The 16,320-nt window shown below is 58.2% G+C and overlaps 1 protein-coding gene across 1 annotated transcript; it reads left to right on the top strand.

Annotated features, from left to right (window-relative positions):
• The first annotated feature begins 3,687 nt into the window (after positions 1–3,687).
• On the top strand, positions 3,688–15,327 carry LOC125320853 (mucin-3B-like). The gene is made up of 13 exons (XM_048293274.1): positions 3,688–3,965; positions 5,497–5,747; positions 12,273–12,441; positions 12,575–12,763; positions 13,113–13,231; positions 13,337–13,395; positions 13,658–13,806; positions 13,901–13,966; positions 14,049–14,211; positions 14,652–14,813; positions 14,892–14,992; positions 15,076–15,134; positions 15,219–15,327. Exons 1-13 carry the CDS (start codon positions 3,902–3,904, stop codon positions 15,249–15,251), a joined length of 1,584 nt encoding a protein of 527 aa, XP_048149231.1. The 5' UTR covers positions 3,688–3,901; the 3' UTR covers positions 15,252–15,327.
• The last annotated feature ends 993 nt before the right edge of the window (positions 15,328–16,320 follow it).

Genomic DNA, 16,320 nt, shown 5'->3' with positions numbered 1-16,320 from the left:
AATCCCCCCACCCACCCAGCCCCCCCCAGGACCCCTCCCCAAGGACTCCAAATTCCCCCCCGGGCCCCCCAAAACTCTCCCTGGGACCCTCAACCTCCCGCCAGGACCCCAAATCCCCTCAGGGAGTCCCCAAACCCCTCCAGGGACCCCAAAACCGCACCCAGGACACCAAAACCCTCCCTGGATACCCCTCAAAGCCCAGCCAGGACCCCTCTCCAGGTGCCCCCACCCCTCTAGCACCCTGAGGCCCCCCCAGGTTCCCCCCCAAAACCCACCCTAGGACCCCAAAATCTTCCCTGGGACCTTCAATCTCCCCTCCCCACCCTCGAGATCTCAAATCCCTTCCAGGACCCCAAAACCCCTCTGGGATCCCCCAAACCCCACCCAGGTTCCCCTCCAGCACCCAGGGCCCCCCCCCCCGGGGGTGACTCAGGTCGGGGTGACTCAGTTGGGTCTCGGCTCCTTCCTGTGGGGTCCCTTTGGGGATGGGGGTGTCACATCCAGCTCATCCAAATTCCTTGTGATTCACCCCAAAAACGGGCTCTGGGCCCCCAAAAAAACCCCGAATCCGTCTCAAAACCTCACTGTAACCCCCAAAACTAAAGGGATTCGTCCTAAAAACTTCCACAGAGTCAAATTCACAGGGATTTGCCCTAAAATTGCACAGATCCAGCCTGAAATTCAGGCGGATTCACCCCAAACATCACTGTACCCCAAAACTTAAGGAATTCACCCCAACACCTCCCACAGACCCAGACTGGGAGAAATTCACCCCAAATCACATGGATTCACCCCCAAATCTCCATGGATTCACCCCCAAATCCACATGGATTCACCCCAAAGCTTCACCAGACCTGAAATTTTAGGAATTCACCCCAAAACCTCCCACAGATCCAGATGAGGACAGATTCACCCCCAAATCCACATGGATTCACCCCAAAACCCCAGTGTACACCAAAACTTTAGGAATTCACCCCAAAACCTCCAACAGATCCAGACGAGGACAGATTCACCCCCAAATCCACATGAAATCACCCCAAAACCACACAGATTCACCCCCAAATCTCCATGGATTCACCCCAAAACCCACATGGATCCACCCAAAGCCTCCCTGTACCCCAAAACTGAAGGGATTCACCCCAAAAAACCTCCAACATACCCCAAACCTGTCCCCCCACCCAGCACTGTCACCCCACGGCACTGTCACCTCCCCCCACGGCACTGACACCCCACAGGGGCGCCCCGAGTCCCCATCCCATGTCCCAAATCCCGTGTGCTGCGTCCCCATCCCAAATCCTGTCCCGTGTCCCAAATCCTGTGTGCTGTGTCCCCATCCCATGTCCCAAATCCCGTGTGCTGTGTCCCGTGTCCCAAATCCTGTCCCGTGTCCCAAATCCTGTGTGCTGTGTCCCCATCCCATGTCCCAAATCCCGTGTGCTGTGTCCCGTGTCCCAAATCCTGTCCCGTGTCCCAAATCCTGTGTGCTGTGTCCCCATCTCGTGTCCCAAATCCTGTGTGCTGCGTCCCCATCCCGTGTCCCAAATCCCGTGTGCTGTGTCCCGTGTCCCAAATCCTGTCCCGTGTCCCAAATCCCGTGTGCTGCGTCCCCATCCCATGTCCCAAATCCCGTGTGCTGTGTCCCGTGTCCCAAATCCTGTCCCATGTCCCAAATCCTGTGTGCTGTGTCCCGTGTCCCAAATCCTGTCCCGTGTCCCAAATCCTGTGTGCTGTGTCCCCATCTCGTGTCCCAAATCCTGTGTGCTGCGTCCCCATCCCATGTCCCAAATCCCGTGTGCTGTGTCCCGTGTCCCAAATCCTGTCCCGTGTCCCAAATCCTGTGTGCTGTGTCCCCATCTCGTGTCCCAAATCCTGTGTGCTGTGTCCCCATCCCATGTCCCAAATCCTGTCCCGTGTCCCATGCCCCAAATCCTAAATTCCGTGTCCCCCTCCACGTCCCACATCCCCATCCCGTGTCCCCATGCCATGTCCCAAATCCTGTCTCGTGTCCCAAATCCCGTGTCCCCAATCCTGTGTCCCCATCCCATGTCCCAGATTCCGTGTCCCCATCCCATGTCCCAAGTCCTGTGTCCCCATCCCGCGTCCCAAATCCTGTCCCGTGTCCCGTGTCCCGTGTCCCCATCTCATGTCCCAAATCCTGTGTCCCCATCCCATGTCCCAAATTCTGTCTCCCCATCCCATGTCCCAAATCCTGTGTCCTGTGTCCCAAATCCTGAATTTTGTGCCCCCCTCCATGTCCCAAATCCCCATCCCATGTCCCAAATCCCATGTCCCCAATCCTGTGTCCCCATCCCATGTCCCAAATTCCGTGTCCCCATCCCATGTTCCAAATCCTGTGTCCTGTGTCCCAAATCCTGTGTCCCCATCCCATGCCCCAAATCCTGCATCCCGTGTCCCAAATCCTGAATTTCGTGTCCCCCTCCATGTCCCAAATCCCCATTCCGTGTCCCAAATCCCGTGTCCGCATCCCATGTTCCAAATCCCGTGTCCCATGTCCTGTGTCCCCATCCCATGTCCCAAATCCCGTGTCCCCATCCCGTGTCCCAAATCTCCTGTCCCACCTCAGCGCGTCCTATGTCCCCACCTCGTGTCCCATGTCCCCATCCTGTGTCCCCATCCCATATCCCGTGTCCCCATTCTGTGTTCCATGTCCCCATCCCACATCTCCACCCTGAGTCCCACCATATCCCATGTCCCATATCCCATGTCCCATGTCCCATATCCCCAATCCCACATCCCCATCCCATGTCCCATATCCCCACTCCATGTCCCACATCCCCACCCCATGTCCCACCATGTCCTTGTCCCATATCCCATATCCCATATCCCATATCCCATATCCCATAACCCATATCCCGTGTCCCACCTCCCCACCCCATGTCCCATGTCCCACATCCCTATCCCATGTCCCACCATGTCCTTGTCCCATGTCCCACATCCTGACCCCATGTCCCACACTCCCATCCCGTGTCCCACTTCCCCACCCCATGTCCCATGTCCCACACTCCCATCCCATGTCCCACCATGTCCTTGTCCCACATCCCATATCCCATATCACATGTTCCATGTCCCACCATGTCATTGTCCCATGTCCCCTGTCCCACATTCCCATCCTGTGTCCATGTCCTTGTCCTGTGTCCCCTGTCCCTCCCACACTCCCATCCCGTGTCCCACCATGTCCTTGTCCTGTGTCCTCTGACCCACACTCCCATCCCGTGTCCCACCATGTCCTTGTCCCATGTCCCCTGTCCCACCCTCCCATCCCATGTCCCACCATGTCATTGTCCCCTGTCCCTCCCACACTCCCATGTCCCATGTCCCACCCTCCCATCCCATGTCCCACCATGTCCTTTTCCCATGTCCCACACTCCCATCCCGTGTCCATGTCCTTGTCCCATGTCCCATGTCCCACACTCCCATCCCATGTCCCACCATATCCTTGCCTCATATCCCATATCCCATGTTCCATGTCCCACCATGTCCTTGGCCCGTGTCCCATGTCCCACACTCCCATCCCATGTCCCACCATGTCATTGCCCCATCCCTCTGTCCCACACCCCTGCCCTGTGCCCCGCATCCTGACGGGAAGAGGACATGGCCTTCAAGACACCAGGATGTGCCCTGAGGAATCTCCTGGACCTCTAGGGAGTGGCACCGGGCACGAAAGGACACCTGGTGTCCTGTGCGGTGACGCATTCCAGGAACAGGGTGGTGGCACTTGTTGCCCTGCTCCTGGCACCTGCGGCTTCTGTTTCATCCCTCCCACTTCCTTTTATTGTGACCAAAGGTCCTCCTGAAATATATTCCATGTCCCCAGTCCCGCTCCTCCCGCGGTTGCGGACGGATCCGTGTGCCCAACTCCTTGACACCAGGATACGGGGCCATGGCGGGGAGGCTGTGGGGCCTCCTGGCCGTGCTCTGTGTCTGCGTCCTGATCACTGTCACAGGTGGGAGCTGGTGGCACTGGGATCCCTCCCCATTCCCGGTGGCACTGGGACCCCTCCCCATTCCTGGTGGCACTGGGATCCCTCCCCATTCCTGCTGGCACTGGGACCCCTCCCCATTCCTGGTGGCATTAGGATGCCTCCCCATTCCCGGTGGCACTGGGATCCCTCCCCACCCTGCGGCGGCAGCATCCTGGAACCGCGAGTTTGGAAATGGGGTGGGACCGGGGTCGTCCAAAGATCGTGGGGTTGGCAGCAAACAGAACCAATTGGGGTCTTTGGGGGAAGGTCCAGGGGTCTTTGAGGGGGGTCCAGAGTGGGGTTTGGGACTCAGCTGGTGGGTTCAGGGCCCAGTTGGGGTCTTGGGAGTATCTTTGGAGGACCAAGGGTGGGTCTTTGGGGGGATGTTGTGGTGGGGTCCTTTGGAGGTCCAGGTGTCTTTGGGGGGGTCCAGGAGTCTTTGATGGGGTCCAGGGGTCTTTGGGGGAGTCCTGGAGTCTTTGATGGGGTCCAGGAGTCTTTGATGGGGTCCAGAGGTCTTTAGGGGGGTCCAGGGTGGGGTTTGGGACCCAACTGGTGGGTTCAGGACTCAAATGGGGTCTTGGAGAATGAAGGTTGGGTCTTTGGGGGGATGTTGATCAGTGGTGGGTAAGAGTCTTTGGGGGTCCAGGAGCCTTTGGGGTGGATCAGGGGTCTTTTGAGGGTGGTCTGTGGGTTCTTGATGTGGGTCCATGAGTACTTGGAGACCCAAATGGGGACCTTGACGGTCTGGGGAGTCCTGGGGGCATCTTTGGAGAACCAAAGTTGGGTTTCTGGGGGGATGTTGGCCTGTGGTGGGTGGCGGCCTTTGGGAGTCCAGGCGAGGGAGGTCAATGGATCTTCGGGTTCATGGGTTTTTGGGGTCCAACTGGAGGTCTTGGGAATCTGTGGGGCATCTTTGGAGAACAAAGGTTGGGTCTTTGAAGGGATGTTGGTCTGTGGCGGGTGGAGGGTCATTGGGGGTCCAGGGGTCTTTAGGGGGGGTCCAGTGGTCTTTTGAGGGAAGTCTGTGGGTTTTTAAGGTGGGTCTATGAGTCTTTGGGACCCAGCTGGGGATATTGAGGTTCTTGGGAGTCTTGGGGACAACTTTGGAAAATCAAGATTGGGTTTTGGGGGATGTTGGTCTCGGGTGGGTGAGGGTCTTTGGGGGTCCACGGACCCTTAATGGGGTCAATGGATCTTTGGGTTCATGGGTTTGTGAGATCCAACCAGGGGTCTTGGGAATCCTTGGGAGGTCTTTGGAGAACCAAGGAGAGGGTTTTGGGAGTTGTTGGTCTGTTGTGGGTGGGGTTCTTTGAGGGGTCCATGTGTTATTGAGGGGGGTCGAAGTCACCTTGGGGGTCAATGGCTTCGGTGGCCAGTGGATTTTGGGGAATATTGGTAATGGGAGGTCCTTCAGATGCAGGAGACGGTGAGATGACCACAACCAAGAGCAAGGCTGTGCCCGTCCTGCCACCTATTACAGGAGAGTACATTGACACTTCTACTCTGCCAGGAGAGAACACCACCACCACGGCCACTCCTCCAGAACAGAACACCACCACAACAGTCACTCCTCCAGCAGAGAACACGACCACAACAGTCGCTCCTCCAGGGGAGAACACCACCACCACGGCCACGCCTCCAGAACAGAACACCACCACCACGGCCACTCCTCCAGAACAGAACACCACCACAACAGTCACTCCACCTGGAGAGAACACCACCACCACGGCCACTCCTCCAGGGGAGAACACCACCACAACAGTCGCTCCTCCAGAACAGAACACCACCACCACGGCCACTCCTCCAGAACAGAACACCACCGCAACAGTCACTCCTCCAGAACAGAACACCACCACCACAGCCACTCCTCCAGAACAGAACACCACCACAACAGTCACTCCTCCAGAACAGAACACCACCACCACGGCCACTCCTCCAGAACAGAACACCACCACAACAGTCACACCTCCAGGAGAGAACATGACCACAACAGTCGCTCCTCCAGAACAGAACACCACCACCACGGCCACTCCTCCAGAACAGAACACCACCACCACGGCCACTCCTCCAGAACAGAACACCACCACCACAGCCACTCCTCCAGAACAGAACACCACCACCACGGCCACTCCTCCAGAACAGAACACCACCACAACAGTCGCTCCTCCAGGGGAGAACACCACGACCACAGCCACTCCTCCAGAACAGAACACCACCACAACAGTCACTCCTCCAGCAGAGAACACCACCACCACAGCCACTCCTCCAGAACAGAACACCACCACAACAGTCACTCCTCCAGGAGAGAACACCACCACCACGGCCACTCCTCCAGCAGAGAACACCACCACCACGGCCACTCCTCCAGAACAGAACACCACCACCACAGTCACTCCTCCAGAACAGAACACCACCACCACGGCCGCTCCTCCAGGAGAGAACACCACCACAACAGTCACTCCTCTGGAACAGAACACCACCACCACGGCCACTCCTCCAGAAGAGAACACCACCACCACGGCCACTCCTCCAGAACAGAACACCACCAGCACAGCCACTCCTCCAGAACAGAACACCACCACCACGGCCACTCCTCCAGGAGAGAACACGACCACAACAGTCGCTCCTCCAGGGGAGAACACCACCACCACGGCCACGCCTCCAGAACAGAACACCACCACCACGGCCACTCCTCCAGAACAGAACACCACCACAACAGTCGCTCCTCCAGGGGAGAACACCACCACCACGGCCGCTCCTCCAGAACACAACACCACCACAACAGTCACTCCACCTGGAGAGAACACCACCACCACGGCCACTCCTCCAGAACAGAACACCACCACAACAGTCACTCCTCCAGGGGAGAACACCACCACAACAGTCACTCCACCAGGAGAGAACACCACCACCACGGCCACTCCTCCAGGAGAGAACACCACCACAACAGTCACTCCTCCAGAACAGAACACCACCACCACAGCCACTCCTCCAGAACAGAACACCACCACAACAGTCGCTCCTCCAGAACAGAACACCACCACCACCACAGCCACTCCTCCAGAACAGAACACCACCACCACAGCCACTCCTCCAGAACAGAACACCACCACAACAGTCACTCCTCCAGGAGAGAACACCACCACCACGGCCACTCCTCCAGCAGAGAACACCACCACCACGGCCACTCCTCCAGAACAGAACACCACCACCACAGCCACTCCTCCAGCAGAGAACACCACCACCACGGCCGCTCCTCCAGGAGAGAACACCACCACAACAGTCGCTCCTCCAGGGGAGAACACCACCACAACAGTCGCTCCTCCAGAACAGAACACCACCACCACGGCTGCTCCTCCAGAACAGAACACCACCACCACAGCCACTCCTCCAGAACAGAACACCACCACAACAGTCACTCCTCCAGGAGAGAACACCACCACAACAGTCACTCCTCCAGCAGAGAACACCACCACCACGGCCACTCCTCCAGAACAGAACACCACCACCACAGTCACTCCTCCAGAACAGAACACCACCACCACGGCTGCTCCTCCAGGAGAGAACACCACCACAACAGTCACTCCTCTGGAACAGAACACCACCACCACGGCCACTCCTCCAGAAGAGAACACCACCACCACGGCCACTCCTCCAGAACAGAACACCACCACAACAGTCACTCCTCCAGAACAGAACACCACCACAACAGTCACTCCTCCAGAACAGAACACCACCACCACGGCCACTCCTCCAGAACAGAACACCACCACAACAGTCGCTCCGCCAGGGGAGAACACCACCACCACGGCCACGCCTCCAGAACAGAACACCACCACCACGGCCACTCCTCCAGAACAGAACACCACCAGCACAGCCACTCCTCCAGAACAGAACACCACCACCACGGCCACTCCTCCAGGGGAGAACACCACCACAACAGTCGCTCCTCCAGAACAGAACACCACCACCACGGCCACTCCTCCAGAACACAACACCACCACAACAGTCACTCCACCTGGAGAGAACACCACCACCACAGCCACTCCTCCAGAACAGAACACCACCACAACAGTCACTCCTCCAGAACAGAACACCACCACCACGGCCACTCCTCCAGAACAGAACACCACCACAACGGTCACACCTCCAGGGGAGAACACCACCACAACAGCCACTCCTCCAGAACAGAACACCACCACCACAACAGTCGCTCCTCCAGAACAGAACACCACCACCACGGCTGCTCCTCCAGAACAGAACACCACCACCACAGCCACTCCTCCAGAACAGAACACCACCACCACGGCCACTCCTCCAGAACAGAACACCACCACAACAGTCACTCCTCCAGGAGAGAACACCACCACCACGGCCACTCCTCCAGCAGAGAACACCACCACAACAGTCACTCCTCCAGAACAGAACACCACCACAACAGCCACTCCTCCAGAACAGAACACCACCACCACGGCCACTCCTCCAGAACAGAACACCACCACAACAGTCACTCCTCCAGAACAGAACACCACCACCACGGCCACTCCTCCAGAACAGAACACCACCACAACAGTCACTCCTCCAGAACAGAACACCACCACCACAGCCACTCCTCCAGAACAGAACACCACCACAACAGTCACTCCTCCAGAACAGAACACCACCACAACAGTCACTCCTCCAGAACAGAACACCACCACAACAGTCACTCCTCCAGCAGAGAACACCACCACCACGGCCACTCCTCCAGAGCAGAACACCACCACAACAGTCACTCCTCCAGGAGAGAACACCACCACCACGGCCACTCCTCCAGAACAGAACACCACCACCACAGCCACTCCTCCAGCAGAGAACACCACCACCACGGCCACTCCTCCAGAACAGAACACCACCACAACAGTCACTCCTCCAGAACAGAACACCACCACCACGGCCACTCCTCCAGAACAGAACACCACCACAACAGTCGCTCCTCCAGAACAGAACACCACCACAACAGTCACTCCTCCAGAACAGAACACCACCACAACAGTCACTCCTCCAGAACAGAACACGACCACAACAGTCGCTCCTCCAGAACAGAACACCACCACCACGGCTGCTCCTCCAGAACAGAACACCACCACATCAGTCACTCCTCCAGGGGAGAACACCACCACAACAGTCGCTCCTCCAGAACAGAACACCACCACAACAGTCACTCCTCCAGAACAGAACACCACCACAACAGCCACTCCTCCAGAACAGAACACCACCACCACGGCCACTCCTCCAGAACAGAACACCACCACAACAGTCACTCCTCCAGAACAGAACACCACCACCACGGCCACTCCTCCAGAACAGAACACCACCACAACAGTCACTCCTCCAGAACAGAACACCACCACAACAGTCACTCCTCCAGAGCAGAACACCACCACAACAGTCACTCCTCCAGGAGAGAACGCCACCACCACGGCCACTCCTCCAGAACAGAACACCACCACCACAGCCACTCCTCCAGCAGAGAACACCACCACCACGGCCACTCCTCCAGAACAGAACACCACCACAACAGTCACTCCTCCAGGGGAGAACACCACCACCACGGCCACTCCTCCAGAACAGAACACCACCACAACAGTCACTCCTCCAGAACAGAACACCACCACCACGGCCACTCCTCCAGAACAGAACACCACCACAACAGTCGCTCCTCCAGAACAGAACACCACCACCACGGCTGCTCCTCCAGAACAGAACACCACCACATCAGTCACTCCTCCAGAACAGAACACCACCACAACAGTCGCTCCTCCAGAACAGAACACCACCACCACGGCCGCTCCTCCAGGAGAGAACACCACCAGCACAGCCACTCCTCCAGAACAGAACACCACCACAACAGTCGCTCCTCCAGAACAGAACACCACCACCACGGCCGCTCCTCCAGGAGAGAACACCACCACAACAGTCGCTCCTCCAGGGGAGAACACCACCACCACGGCCACTCCGCCAGGAGAGAACACCACCACCACGGCCACTCCTCCAGAACAGAACACCACCACAACAGTCGCTCCTCCAGAACAGAACACCACCACCACGGCCACTCCTCCAGAACAGAACACCACCACAACAGTCGCTCCTCCAGGGGAGAACACCACCACCACGGCCACTCCTCCAGAACAGAACACCACCACAACAGTCGCTCCTCCAGAACAGAACACCACCACCACGGCTGCTCCTCCGGAACAGAACACCACCACCACGGCCACTCCTCCAGAACAGAACACCACCACCACGGCCACTCCTCCAGAACAGAACACCACCACCACGGCTGCTCCTCCAGAACAGAACACCACCACATCAGTCACTCCTCCAGAACAGAACACCACCACAACAGTCACTCCTCCAGCAGAGAACACCACCACAACAGTCACTCCTCCAGAACAGAACACCACCACCACGGCCACTCCTCCAGAACAGAACACCACCACAACAGTCACTCCTCCAGAACAGAACACCACCACAACAGTCACTCCTCCAGAACAGAACACCACCACCACGGCCACTCCTCCAGAACAGAACACCACCACAACAGTCACTCCTCCAGGGGAGAACACCACCACCACGGCCACTCCTCCAGAACAGAACACCACCACAACAGTCACTCCTCCAGGAGAGAATACCACCACAGCAGTCACTCCTCCAGAACAGAACACCACCACCACGGCCACTCCTCCAGAACAGAACACCACCACAACAGTCACTCCTCCAGAACAGAACACCACCACATCAGTCACTCCTCCAGAACAGAACACCACCACAACAGTCACTCCTCCAGCAGAGAACACCACCACAACAGTCACTCCTCCAGAACAGAACACCACCACAACAGTCACTCCTCCAGAACAGAACACCACCACCACGGCCACTCCTCCAGAACAGAACACCACCACAACAGTCGCTCCTCCAGGGGAGAACACCACCACAACAGTCACTCCTCTGGAACAGAACACCACCACAACAGTCACTCCTCCAGAACAGAACACCACCACCACGGCCACTCCGCCAGGAGAGAACACCACCACCACGGCCACTCCTCCAGCAGAGAACACCACCACCACGGCCACTCCTCCAGAACAGAACACCACCACCACGGCCACTCCTCCAGAACAGAACACCACCACAACAGTCACTCCACCTGGAGAGAACACCACCACCACGGCCACTCCTCCAGAACAGAACACCACCACAACAGTCGCTCCTCCAGGGGAGAACACCACCACCACGGCCGCTCCTCCAGAACAGAACACCACCACCACGGCCACTCCTCCAGAACAGAACACCACCACAACAGTCGCTCCTCCAGAACAGAACACCACCACAACAGTCGCTCCTCCAGAACAGAACACCACCACCACGGCCACTCCTCCAGAACAGAACACCACCACAACAGTCGCTCCTCCAGAACAGAACACCACCACCACGGCCACTCCTCCAGAACAGAACACCACCACAACAGTCGCTCCTCCAGAACAGAACACCACCACCACAGCCACTCCTCCAGAACAGAACACCACCACAACAGTCACTCCTCCAGGAGAGAACACCACCACCACGGCCACTCCGCCAGGAGAGAACACCACCACCACGGCCACTCCTCCAGAACAGAACACCACCACCACGGCCACTCCTCCAGCAGAGAACACCACCACCACAGCCACTCCTCCAGAACAGAACACCACCACCACGGCCACTCCTCCAGAACAGAACACCACCACAACAGTCGCTCCTCCAGAACAGAACACCACCACCACGGCCACTCCTCCAGAACAGAACACCACCACAACAGTCGCTCCTCCAGAACAGAACACCACCACCACGGCTGCTCCTCCAGAACAGAACACCACCACAACAGTCGCTCCTCCAGAACAGAACACCACCACCACGGCCACTCCTCCAGAACAGAACACCACCACAACAGTCACTCCTCCAGAACAGAACACCACCACCACGGCCACTCCTCCAGAACAGAACACCACCACAACAGTCACTCCTCCTGGAGAGAACACGACCACAACAGTCGCTCCTCCAGGGGAGAACACCACCACCACGGCCACTCCTCCAGGAGAGAATACCACCACAGCAGTCACTCCTCCAGCAGAGAACACCACCACCACGGCCACTCCTCCAGGGGAGAACACCACCACCACGGCCACTCCTCCAGAACAGAACACCACCACCACGGCGCCTCCTCCAGCCGAGAACACCACCACCACGGCCACCCCTCCAGAACAGAACACCACCACCACGTTCACTCCTCCGGCAGAGAACACCACCACAACTGTCACTCCTCCAGGGGAGAACACCACCACCACGGCCACTCCTCCAGAACAGAACACCACCACCACGGCCACCATTCCGATCACCACCACCACCACAGTAACAACCACAATCACGAGTCCAGGTATGTTTTCCTCCTTGGTGGCCCTCCATAGCCACATCCTTTCTCCCTGACCTGTCCCCAGCATTCTCCAGGTGGCTCCTGGGGTGTCTCCGGGCCGTTTCACAGCACCTCTGTCCTTGGGTTGCTCTTCCAGGTGTGTGCATGAATGGTGGCACATGGGAAGATGGGAAGTGCTTGTGTCCCGAGGGGTTTCAAGGTGACCGCTGCGAGGAGCCCGTCTGCCAAAATGGGGGCACCTGGGCCAACGGCCTCTGCCTGTGCCCCCTGAATTTCCAAGGGGACAGGTGCCAGTTCGTCGTGGACATTGTGGAGATCAAAAACGGTAGGGAAGCATCCCAAGGTGCCGTGGGATGGCCACCAAGACAGGACCTGGGCTGAGGTCACCTCTGAGGGGTCAGTGGGGGGTTCGGGCCACTATGAGGGAATGACCTGGGAATGGGACCACCAAGGAGGGACCAACTCAGAAATGTGGCCACCAGGGAGGGACTGACCCTGGAATGAGGTTGGGTGACCACAAAGGGACCAATCAAGAAATGGGGTCACACGTTGGTGACACTGACCTGGGATTGGAGTCACCGTGGAGGGACCAAGCTGGTCCCCGGACTGAGGTCACCAGGGTGGGGATGGGGACACCCAGTCTATTCCTCATGGCTCTCTTCTGCTTGGCCAAGTGACGATGAACGCGACGGTGGAGATGACGACCAAGGTCGACAACAGGAATTTCACTGAGGAGCTCAAAAATTCGTCCTCGCCTGCTTACAAGAGCTTTGAGAAAGAGTTCCAGGAGAAGGTCAGGGCTCAGCCATGCCACAGGTGACCCCAGGGGTAGCCCCTTGAGGGGGTTGTGGACCATGATGGGGGCCTGGATCTCCCCTGGCTTCTCTTTGTCTTCCAGATGAAGAAGATTTATGGGCATATCAAGGGCTACCAAGGTGTGGTGATCAAAAGCCTGAGGTGAGTCCCCACCAGTGGCCAGGTGGGGTCCTGACCCTCTCCAGTGCTCACGTGGGGTGGTTTGGGGTGAAGGGACCCACAGGGGTCAGTTTGAGGTGATGCCCCCCAAGGTTGGAGCATCCACATCCCTCCAAGCCACGTTGTGTCCTGGGGTTCCTTCTGGACGGCCCAGCCCTGTGTAACCATGGTGTTCCTCCACACTGGGAACCCCATACTGGTCCCAGTTGGCTCTAGAGCCAAGCCCTGCCCCTTCTCCTTGCAGCGCTGGCAGCATCAAGGTGGACTACAATGTCAGCCTGGAGGTCCCCGCCAACTCCAAGGCCAACGAGACGGTGAAGACCATCTCCGACAGCCTCGTCGCCGCCTTCCAAAACTACAGTGACTGCAACGGGAACTGCACTGGGGACAACTGTGAGTGACACTGGGGGTCACCCCGCTGTCACTGGGTCCTCTTTGGGGTTACTGGGCCAGGGTTGCCCACCAGCAGCTCCTCTCTCCACACCAGGTTCTTTCTGCTTCAACACCTCCTTCACCAGCATCCACAGTTTTGGAGTGCAAGAGGTGGAAGGACGTAAGTGAAGCCCACGGGGTGTTTGGGTGTCCCCCACCCTCCGGAGCTCCCCAAAACCTGAGCCCTGTGCCCCCACCCTCAGGTCTGTGCGACGCCTACATCCAGGAGGGGTTCAGCTCCTACTACACCCCGCACCTGACGGACACTGGTGTCATCTGCATCACCCGCTGCGATGCCCGCTCTGCTGACCCTCTGCCCTGCGTCCACGGCAGCTGCTCCGTGGGCCGGCTGGGGCCACAGTGCGAGTAAGGGCTCGGTCCCCAAAAATGGGTGGTCTCCCCAAATTCCATGAATCCCCTGAGAACCTTGACCCCCATCATCCCCATGATGACCTGACCGCTGTGACCCCCACGACCATCCTACTCCCATGATGACCCCACCATCATGACCCCCATGACCCTCCCACTCCCATGACCCCCATGACTACCATGACCCCACGACAACCCTACCACCATGACCACCATGTCCCATCATGACAACCATGACCCACGTGACCACCCCACTCCCATGATCCCCATGACCACCATGACCTTCTCACTCCCATGACTTCCATGACCACCCCAACACCATAACCACCCTGACCCCCCTATGACCCCCCTACTCCCATGGCCCCCATGACCACCCACACCGCTATGACCTACCATGACTCCCATGACCCCCATGACCACCATGATCACCTCACCAGGTGCTCGGACAAGGTGGCCTTCTGGTACCAGGACAGCGCCTGCAGCTCCCGCATCAGCAAGGTGGGGGTGGCCGTGGGGGTCCCAATGGCTGTCTTGGTCCTGGTCACCACCATCTTCACCGTCCTCCTGCTGAGATCTCGGAGGCAGAAGGAACAGTACAGGTAAATGTGTCACCGTGGGATGGGCTGGGGGATCCCGTGGTGGTCTCGAGTCTCATCCCTGTCCGTTCCACCACGCAGGAATAAGCTGAGGTCCCGTGCGGAGCTGTACTCCAGCGAGGACGGGAACTGGGAGGGATCCCAAGGCTTTTCCATGGGGAATCTGGCGGCCACCTGGGAAGGTAACAGGGATGGGGGTGGGGATGGGCATGGAGGAACTCTGTGGAACCCGGCGGTCCACGGCACCTCTTCTTCCACCCCACAGACATGGAGACCCCCAGCACCAGCTACATCAACCTGGAGAGGGTGGACACCTCGAAGATGGTGGGTGACACATCCCCAGGACCCTGATGTTGTCGCCTTTCGTCCCCCACCCCATCCTCATCTTCTCCTCTCCTTCCTCCCCAGATGCACATCCGGAGACCGACCGTGGTCCCCTGAGTGGAGCCACCTGAGAGCCAGCAGAGACGGGACATGGGGACACGGACATGGGTGGAGGGGGGACACAGGGACACGGGGACATGGGCGTGGGGTTTCGGGGTGAGAAGGATCAGGAAATTCACCGTCCTCTTCCTCCCCACGCAATTGTTTGCACACAGAATGTTTTATAATTAAATATATCCTTAATTCTCCTGTCACCTGTCCACTTCCTGTTGGGGACATGAGGTAGCTTCATGACAAGGTAGGACGTGGGTGGAGCCAAGCTGCAAATCCAAGGGAAAACACCCCAAAACCAGGAAAAGAAAACATTGAAAGTGCGTTAATTGCTGACCAGGTGATTGGGAACTGCCCTTGGGTCACCCCGAACCCCGATGGGTGACGTGCGTGGGAGGACGTGTCCTTGTCCCCAGTCCTGGAAAAAGGTGTCACCTTGGAGGTTCCTCCACACCTCTTTCCCACGGGGACAAAGGGCTTGGAGCAGGAGGTGGGGCAGCTGTGGTGGCTCAAGGAAGGGGAGGACAAGGAGGGGGTCCCAAGGTGGTACCACCCATGAGTGGGGGGGACTTGAGGGGGTCCTGAGGTGGTACCGCTCATGGGTGGGGGGGGACATTCAGGGGGTCCCAAAGTGGTACCACCCATGAGTGGGTGGGGCATTGAGGAGGTCCCAAGGTGGACAATGGACCGCCATGACCACCATCCCCACCACCACTATGACCTCCACCCTCACCACTGTGACCACCCTGACCCGTCCCACCACCATGACCCCCATGACCACCCCAGCCTCATGACCCCCATGAACCCCCAACCACCCCAACTCCATGACCCTCCCGACCACCTCCACCCCCATGACCCCTCATAGCCATGCCCACCACCATGACCCCCATGACCCCTGTGATGCCACCACCCCCACAATCACCACCGTGCCATGGACGGGGCAGAAGGACGCATGCCTCTTGCCTTGCATGCTAGCACTTGGCCCTCAGCCAATTCCTGCCCCACCCCCTTGGGCTAAAGTTAACATTTTTACATCTTTCATTCCACCCTTCTTGGCAGCCAGAGCTGGGAACGG

Source organism: Corvus hawaiiensis, unplaced genomic scaffold (assembly GCF_020740725.1).
Source record: "Corvus hawaiiensis isolate bCorHaw1 unplaced genomic scaffold, bCorHaw1.pri.cur scaffold_172_ctg1, whole genome shotgun sequence".
NCBI classification, from domain to species: domain Eukaryota; kingdom Metazoa; phylum Chordata; class Aves; order Passeriformes; family Corvidae; genus Corvus; species Corvus hawaiiensis.
Note: the sequence above shows the minus strand (reverse complement) of the source record. Positions and strands in the feature narration are given on the sequence as shown.